This window comes from Copadichromis virginalis, linkage group LG6 (genome assembly GCF_057382275.1).
Source record: "Copadichromis virginalis isolate Kocher_CV1m ecotype Utaka linkage group LG6, C_Virginalis_male_GT1.1, whole genome shotgun sequence".
Taxonomy (NCBI): Eukaryota; Metazoa; Chordata; class Actinopteri; order Cichliformes; family Cichlidae; genus Copadichromis; species Copadichromis virginalis.
The window spans coordinates 9,843,836-9,853,109 of record NC_140623.1 but is presented as its reverse complement, the minus strand read 5'-3'; the positions used below and the strand labels follow the sequence as shown (position 1 = coordinate 9,853,109).

The following is a 9,274-nucleotide window of genomic DNA, read 5'->3' as shown; positions in this document are numbered from 1 at the left end:
CACTTTTCTTTTGTGCTCTGAAAGACACAGAGGCTAATAGTTTTTAAAACAGAGTACCACAAACAACATGTATCCCTTTAGAAATAAACTTTTCTTGTGATACTTCTAAAAACCACATTCTTAACTAGCCACAATAGCACTGTATCGACCCCCCAATGTTCCTTTAATACACAGGTGTCAAACTCTGGCCCGCAGCCTAATTACATTTGGCCCGCGAAGCCATACCAAATTACTATTAGAGCTGGCCTACTGGTATTATACAGCTAATATATATATTGTTTAGTATTAAGCTTTGCTTGTTCCATATTCAGGTTTCCAGCAAAACTTATTTGAGTCCATAAGAAAATATTCATTCTTATATCTGGAGGAAGATTTTTTTTTCAATAAATATTAATGTTAGCCCACGACTTTGTTCCAGTTTTGAATTTTGGCCCACTGTGTATTTGAGTTTGACACCCCTGCTTTAATACAACCTATAATTGTCTAGTAGCCACACAAACGCACTGCAACAGTAAGACTTGATGATTAGACAGAGGGGGTTACAGGTAGGGCCCCAACAGTCAGCAAAACAAGTCATAAAACAATAAAAGCTGCATACTTATCAAGAGCATCCCAGCACACACATCCCAACTGTAGTTCCATAGTTTCCACCTTTTTTCTTTACAAACTGCTCTTTTCATCTCTCCATGTCAGAGGTCAACTGAAACCAAGTCCACCTATATAAAAACACCCCATCAGACACACAGTATTTTCCTCAGCACTTCACAACTTTCACAAGGTATATCGTTTTAACTTTTTTTTTCGGACCCCAGACACAGCGCTGTGAGGTAGTTAGCACACAATTTGGCCATGTAGAAAGCATCGTTTGTTTGGAACGCGTCATCACTGTTCATAAGAGTTTAATTTAATCAAACCTGATTTTAGGATCTACGTGGCTCCTCATCACTCGCCGATTCATCATTTTATTTAAATATCTGAATTTTCAGAATGGTGATCCAAGCGGGACACAGAGGCTGCTAGTTTTAACGCACCAGAATGCCGCAAATATAAATAAAAGTCTGACTATCCCGAGAGCCTAGCCGCAGCGACACCTTTCTTTCAAATGGATGCCTGCAGGTGCGTTGGAGCCGACTTTGCTACCCGCACAGAGCGTTTCTGACAGTCGGGCGCTGCTTATGCAATAAAGAAAAACAACAATACAGCATGTTTCTCTGCTCCAAGACATCCGCGGTCCTTTCACACGGTGAGCATGTCTGTTATACCCAGCGCATAAATGTCTGTATGTCAGCGCTGATTAAACCCTGTTTAAAAAAAAAGAAAGAAAAAAAGAAATGTTTACGTGGAGGCTGTTGGCTCATTGGTGTCAGATGAACTTTTTTTCAATCACTGCACTGAGGGCATTAAAATAAATACAGTAACCATCAAAATAAGTTTTGTTGATAAAATACATTTCTTGAAACCGTCCATTGTTTTGTCCGAACTCTAAACACTGAATCCAATTTTCAAACTAAAAGCAGTGCTTTCAAAATTTACACTAAAGCAAAAAACCTACAAGAACAAAAAATAAACAAAATAAAATTATAGTACATAGCGACATATGTGTTTTATTTCTCATAACACATCATTTCCATCTTGTCTTCAGTCCTGCATTTTTATACTTCTAAGACCAAAATGAAAACTAAACTCTTCATATTCACAAACACTATTTGTTTCAGGATTTCATCATGATTCATTTTCCATATGAGGCAGTGCTTTCAAATTACTTTTGAAGTAGTACAGAGAAATTACTCTTCTCCTCTTCTTTTAAATTGCATCAATATTTTCCAACTGAGCAGTAAAAGGACACGGAAGTCAAACATGAAGCATCAACGTGATGTTTAGATGTCGATTAATATTACAATAAGAGACTAAAGTAACTCGCTTTGAACACTTCAGTTTTCTCTCTTGATGCTGCTGTTTGTTTCCTCCTCCACTTGTATTTTTCTGCACTTCAGTGAATGTGCATAGCGCCCTCTGTTGTATGTTTGGGAGAACTGCACTGCATTGTCATCAAACGAAACTGTGCAGAGGTGGAAAATGAGCAAAGGAAGCACATCAACTGAAGAAGCTTCTTGGATCAGAAGTTAAACATCATCCAGAACCTTAAAGAAGTAAAGTCGCTTTCTTTCCAGGCTCCTTAGACAACCATGACCTGGATGACTGAGAACCTACAAACACACATGAGCAGCAGTTTATTTAATGTGGACCTGAGCAGTGCCCAAAACAACAACCAAACAATTTTTATTGAACCCTACTTCAGCCAATCAGCAGTCTTTATCTCTTTCAGCATCAAACACAAACCACACCTTGAAGAGAGGTGACAAATCCACAAACACCTTCAAATGTAAACACACATCACACATGATGAACATGGATCCTAACATAGTTGATACTTTTTTTTGTAAAGCCTGATACTAAATGTATGCAGGCCACCTGAACTGCTTCGTCTCGAGTGCCGCCCACTGGGTTGGTCACTAGAACTGTGTGTTGCCATCACTGGAGCCGTGGTTGGTCTTTTAGATTATTTAGACTGGGACTGTTTTTTGTTGATTAGGCGGCATGGTGTCCTGACGGCTGCCTCTGTTGTTTTTTTTCCCAGGAGGAGGAGAGTGGAGCACAGGTGGACAGCAGCCACGGAGCAGAGAGCACAGAGTTTTGGGTGAAGACATGACACAGGAGTCGAGGGAGCTCAAGAGATTATTGTGTTGTCTTATTTACTCCACTGTAAATAAAGAGCACTCTCCATCGCACGAGTCCTGCTTTTGGGTCCTCCTTCCCCACTTCACAAAGACTGAAACTAATTATACAGGTAATAATAAAGGAACCAAAAGTTCACATCTATAGCTTTAAATTTGGACAAATCTGTCAACACAACCATCATGAATAGAATAAAATACAAACAAACACTGAAACTAATGAAAAATTACACATGATATATGAACTGTGGAAACTAACTGAACAATAAAACTCAGAATAAACAAATTCAAACATTATATGAAAGGTATAAACTTATTTGCATCTTATTGATTTGCAGGCTCACTTTGCTCCAGGACTTGACGACTGGCCCAACCCGTACAGTCTTTGTCTCTTAATACTGAATGTTGAAAACTGATACTCATGGACACCTTATTTCAGCCTCTTTACTTTGCATAAGAGACCCAAAGCTTTACATCAACATGATGTTGTCTAGTGGACCAGCACGTCCATTACATGTTTTGCCGTTATTGCTGTTTGTTACGAGTTCAAATATTGAGGGTGAGCACAAAACAATAATGGTCCAGAAGAGCTTCGGTCAAACAATGTTTTTAATGAACACGCGCGTGGGGAGATGAACACTGCCCACAGACAGCATCGATCTCCGCCCAATGATACACAAGCAGTTGTTTTATACCATCAGGGTTTACTTTTATGACGCACCCTCATGCGTCAAGCAGATACAACACAGGCATAAGTTTCAAAACCACAAATGTTCTGTTGACGACTTTGGACACATTTAAAAGGACATCTTCTCCGTCTGGAGGCCAGGTGCTTCCTATTAATCTTCTCGCTTATCTCCTGGAACAAACTGTCCCTTAGGCAGACACAATTTTGCAGTCACAAGCTTTTGCAAACTATTATTTGAACTCTTACACCAACAACGCCGTTAAACTCGCCCTCCCAGAAGCCATCGTCCTCGTGGGTCTCTCTGCTCAGGATGGGGATGATGGCGCCTTCTGGGAACGACAGCTCATCTTCCGTTTGTCCCGCGTAGTCGTACAAAGCCTTTGCGAATGAAACTGCAACACAGACAGTGGCAACGAGGGTATTAAACAAAGCAGGAAATCAAAACTCCGATATTATCTGGTGGAGGCGGATCTCACTCCTCGAGTCTCCGTTGACGGAGCTGGTTGGGAGTTCGGTTTCAGGTTCGGTGGAGTTGCTGGAGGAATGGGATCGGGCGTCCAGCGCGGCCAGCGACTGCAGCATGCTCAGCAGGCTGTTGGAGGAGGGCAGCTGCAGGTATTTCTCCGGGACGTAGCCCACCTGTCCGCTACGGTTTCTGGCCTGGAAACACAGACAATGCACACAGACGATGACAACAGCCAAAAATGTTTCAACAGGAAAACTCCTAATGAGAAAAAATAAAGTCAGATGTAAAGAGTAGGGCTGTAACAATATCACTGCATCGTCGCCAGAATTTAATAACAGCCACAAAGAGAATAATAGGAGAGCTTTTGTTCTCTCTTCCTGAATTAACGAGAAATCTAAAATCCTAAACAAGCCTCTGCTGAATTCATGAAGCTTGATTTCATGAACACCGGTGGCCTCCCCTTCCGCTGCTTACTTATTTTCATTCAGATTGAAAACACTCAGAGGTATTGGGATCTCTGTTGGGGCATGCTGTGGGGAATCACAGCACTAAAACAGATCTATATAAATGATATTGCTCACATTTTTATGTATGATTATATTCATTAAAATAAATACCCCATTAAAACACTATATCTGTATATGAAAAGATAATCACCTAAGTAAATATACATAAAATATTGGCTCAACACGTGGAACATTTGCACAATGGCTCACAGGAAAGCCAGACTTACACAATAAACAAAAGTAAAACAGCAACAATGCACAATGTTCCTTCAGGGAAATGATCTGAAAACAACCACACACAAAGTACACAATGACTACACACCAGCAGCTCTGCAGAGGCGTTTATAAAAGAATGACTTCACACAATGATGGGAGCATCCACAGCTGACATTTCTACATTTAAGTAGACACCACTGACCACCCGAAAAATGTCCTCAAAGACTTCTCAAATTTTCTCCCAAAGGTCCAGGAGCAACTTTGTAACAGTCTGTGACAAACAAAGTGAAAATGACAACTAAGTAGCTGGGAGATCATCAAATTAACATTTTATATCCATGACCAGGTCACTCCGCAGATCTCAAACTGATCAAGAGTCCACGAACCGCTGTTAAAAAGCAGAAGCTGACAAACTGTGATCAAACCGGAGCGCTGCTGAGGCAGGATTGGATCACCATCAATCAGGATTTGGCCCAGATTTTCAGTAGCTGCACTTAAGGTATGAATTTAAAAACTGCCTCATTCATGAATTATTGCATTCACAAACTTGGGTGCCATGCCCGCCCACCTGCCTGCCCGGCTGCGTGACGAGAATCTCCCATCAGCCCTTTACGGCTGCAGGGCCAAAAAAGAAGCAGAGAACTGTGTATTTGTACATTTTTTGATTTGTCTTTATGTTCAGCAGAGCTTCTACCACCCAGGCCAACCTGACCTGCCTCAATGCACCGCAGGCATTTTAGTTGAATTATTCTAATTCCTGAAGCCACATCAGTTCAACTGATCCCAGAGAAACACTAAAACGTCCAGTAGATAGTCTGTACCGGTGCGAGGTCTTATAAAAACTGAAACTAAATGTTTGTCAAACAGTCTAAGAGCCAGAGAGTGAACTAATACACAAAACAACCAACCCTCAAACATGAGAGTGCATCTGCTACATAACTGTGTTTGTGTTATTTTTGTACCTTGACCCAGTCCTCCATGTCGCCATCATCGATGCCCTCCAAGATTTCCTGCTCCTCGATGGTCAGCTCGTCTGGCTGAGAAGCCTGCAGACAGACAAACACGTTCATTCAAATTAAAGCTGCGATGTAACAGTTTAACCATCTTCATTTCACCCGTGATGTATATTTTTCAAATACCGCCACACTGGTGAACGGACAAAAATGCTCACTGTGGCTTCAATAACATCAGCCAGAACACTGAAGAAAACACTGAGACCATGCCTGCATTTATACCACACTTTACTCAGGACTCAGGTAATATAAAACAACTAATACTCCAAAGCAGCACAAAACTCAGACTTAAACTAGAATTTCTGTACAAATTCAAAGAGCAGGTGTTTTAAACCTGGACACAGAATCATTAGTGCCACAAAGTTTGGGAAAGTAAATCTAAATGGGGGTTAAACACGACTGGAACTGATTAAAAACAGCCAAAACAAAATTGGCTTTACTTCAAAGTCAGAATTATAACTGGTATCCCAGTATTCGCTGCCTGTCTGTTGTCAGACGCATTTGTGTGACCATAAATACCACTTAAGTGGGAAAAGGAACTTCTGGACATCTCTGCTTGGACTGCTGACTCAAGTGTCAAAAAATGATTTGATAGAGGAACTTGTATTGGAAAAAAGAGGAGCAGGGTATTGATCCCTGTTGATTTACCCGTCAGTCTACAGTCATACCTTTACCTATGACTAAAATCTGACACAAATGAGCATCTTCTGAAGGATGTCTGACCTCTGCCTTAGAAACACGATGAAGAGCTGAGTTATTTGGAAAGCTACTCGTTTACACCGAAAGGCACCAGAGTGGCGGCTCACTGTTCTCCAGGAAGAGCAGGAGTAGGTGGCTGGGGAGGGGGACGTCTGGGCATCATGACCGGACTCAGATAAGCAGCAGAAAATAGATGGAAGGAAGTCAGGTTTAGTAATATCAGTTTTATATTCTTTAATCTTGTACACCGTATAAATGCCTAACATTTTAATCAGGCTTCCTGTAGAAACAAGATGCTGCTGCGTCTCTGCTCACATGGAGAGGCAGAGGTTGAGGTTGTGTGTGAGAAATATATTACTATGAATTACAAGGCTAACAATTACACCAAACTGCCAGGCTTGACACCATCTGAAAAGTAAAATGAGCATAAAATGAGCAGCTTACCCAACCCAAGTTAAATAGTATCCCACAAGTAGCTCATTTTACTTTTGCTCCCCCAACTTATTTAATCAACCAGCCACAGTGTGGAGCTGACATTCCAATCAAGCTTAATCAAACAATTAAGCTCTCTCTTTCATAGATATAAATAACTGCTGCTAGCTATGACGTTTAAGGAGTGAATAGTGAACTTCTTTTAATGGTGTGTTTAATTAATTTTATTTAATAACTTGTGACCTTTGAGTCCCTTCCTTGCAAGAATTATGGCCAATGACGGAAATGTATGTATTACATTTAAATCAAATCAAATCACTTTTTATTGTCACATCACATGTGCAGGCACACTGGCACAGCACATGCGAGTGAAATTCTTGTGTGCGAGCCCCACAAGCAACAGAGATGTGCAAACACAACAACACAAACGAGCAAAATACAAGAATGGCCAACCTGAAACTAATAAATATATGTACAATATATAATAGTGTATGCATTTCTGGATGTGTATACTAAATATTTTCCTACGTGTGTGTGTGTGTGTGTGTATACACATTTTTACAAATTAAATAGTAAAAAAATAAAATAAAATAATAATAATAATAATAATAATAAAATATATAAAATATACAGAGTTGAATATGTGCAAAACAAGTGGCATTTATATACAGTGTGGAGTGCATAATGTTGAAGTTCCAGTAGTGAAGCTGAGGTGTCTATGACGTGTTCAGCAGTCTGATGGCCTGATGGAAAAAGCTGTCTCTCAGTCTGCTGGTTCGGGACCGGATGCTGCAGAACCTCCTTCCTGATGGAAGCAGTCTGAACAGTTTATGGCTGGGGTGACTGGAGTCCTTGATGATCCTCCCCGCTTTCCTCAGGCAGCGCTTCCTGTAGATGTCTTGGAGGGAGGGAAGCTCACCTCCAATTATCCGTTCAGAGCACCGCACTACTCGCTGGAGAGCTTTGCAGTTGTAGGCGGTGCTGTTGCCATACCAGGTGGTGATGCATCCAATGAGGATGCTCTCAATGGCACAGTGATAGAAGGTCCTGAGGATGCGGGGGCTCATGCCGAATCTTTTCAGTCTCCTGAGAAAGAAGAGGCGCTGCTGCGCCTTCTTCACTGTTTTGTTTGTGTGTACTGACCACGTAAGATCCTCAGCCAGGTGTACGCCAAGGAACCGGAAGCTGCTCACTCTCTCCACAGCAGCGCCGTTGATGGTGATGGGGGTGTGTACTTCTCTGCACCTCCGGAAGTCCACTATCAACTCCTTTGTCTTTGCGACGTTGAGGGTGAGATGGTTGTCTTGACACCAGTGGGTCAGGGCGCTGACCTCCTCCCTGTAAGCCGTCTCATCACCGTTGGTGATAAGACCCACCACTGTAGTGTCGTCCGCAAACTTCACAATGATGTTGGAGCTGTTAGTGGCTGTGCAGTCGTAGGTGTAGAGTGAGTACAGGAGAGGGCTCAGTACACACCCCTGTGGAGCACCAGTGTTCAGTGTGATGGGGGATGAGGTGATGCTGCCCAGTCTGACCACCTGGCGTCTGTCAGACAGGAAGCTAAGGATCCAGCTGCAGAGGGAGCTGCTCAGTCCTAGATCCTGCAGTTTCCTGTCCAGCTTCGAGGGAACGATGGTATTGAATGCTGAGCTGTAATCTACAAACAGCATCCTCACATACGTGTCTCTCTTCTCCAGGTGTGACAGGGCAGTGTGTAGTGTCAGGGCTATGGCATCATCAGTGGACCTGTTGTGGCGGTATGCAAACTGTAGAGGGTCCAGTGAGTCGGGTAGTGCAGAGCAGATGAAGTCCCTGACCAGCTTCTCGAAGCATTTGCTTACGATGGGGGTCAGGGCTACAGGTCGCCAGTCGTTCAATGAGGAGATGGTGGAGGATTTGGGTACAGGGACGATGGTGGCCATTTTGAAGCAGGCTGGGACTACAGACAGAGAGAGGGAAAGGTTGAAGATGTGCGTGAACACTCCAGCCAGCTGAGCCGCGCATGACCTGAGGACGCGGCCGGGAATCCCGTCCGGACCAGTAGCTTTGCGTGCGTTCACCTTCCTGAAGCACTTCCGCACATCCTCCTCAGACACAGTGTGCGCACTGACGTCATCCGCGGTGCGCACACTGTCCGGTCTCATGGTGTTCGCTGTGTCGAATCTAGCGTAGAATACGTTTAGATCCTCACACAGAGAGGCCGTGGTCTGCGGTGTGCTGGTTTTCCCTCTAAAGTCTGTGATCGTGTTTAGTCCCTGCCACATACTCCGAGGGTTGTCAAACTGTTGTTCCACCCTGTCCCTGTACTCACGTTTGGCTGCTTTGATCGTCTTCCGGAGTTGGTAATGTGCGTGTTTGTAGTCCGATGTGTTCGCGGAGGCAAAGGCGGTGTTCCGTGCCGCCAGTGCCGCGCGAACATCTCCGTTAATCCAGGGTTTTTGATTTGGGAAGGATTTGACTGTTCTGGATGGGACGACATCTTCCACGCATTTCCTGATAAATCCACAGACTGAGTCTGT

At 43.1% G+C, this 9,274-nt stretch overlaps 1 protein-coding gene across 2 annotated transcripts; it reads right to left on the bottom strand.

Annotated features, from left to right (window-relative positions):
• Nucleotides 1-1,580: 1,580 nt before the first annotated feature.
• Nucleotides 1,581-7,340, bottom strand: LOC146707189 (F-BAR and double SH3 domains protein 2-like). Of its 2 annotated transcripts, XM_085458543.1 has the most exons (5): nucleotides 6,348-7,340; nucleotides 5,574-5,657; nucleotides 3,900-4,083; nucleotides 3,670-3,815; nucleotides 1,581-2,207 (listed from the first exon to the last, which is right to left on the bottom strand). In XM_085458543.1, exons 2-5 carry the CDS (start codon nucleotides 5,589-5,591, stop codon nucleotides 2,124-2,126), a joined length of 432 nt encoding a protein of 143 aa, XP_085314669.1. In that variant the 5' UTR covers nucleotides 5,592-5,657; nucleotides 6,348-7,340; the 3' UTR covers nucleotides 1,581-2,123. The 2 variants fall into 2 exon arrangements, with proteins under 2 accessions (XP_085314669.1, XP_085314668.1); XM_085458542.1 differs by lacking the exon at nucleotides 6,348-7,340 and having other exon boundaries at nucleotides 5,574-6,073.
• Nucleotides 7,341-9,274: the final 1,934 nt, after the last annotated feature.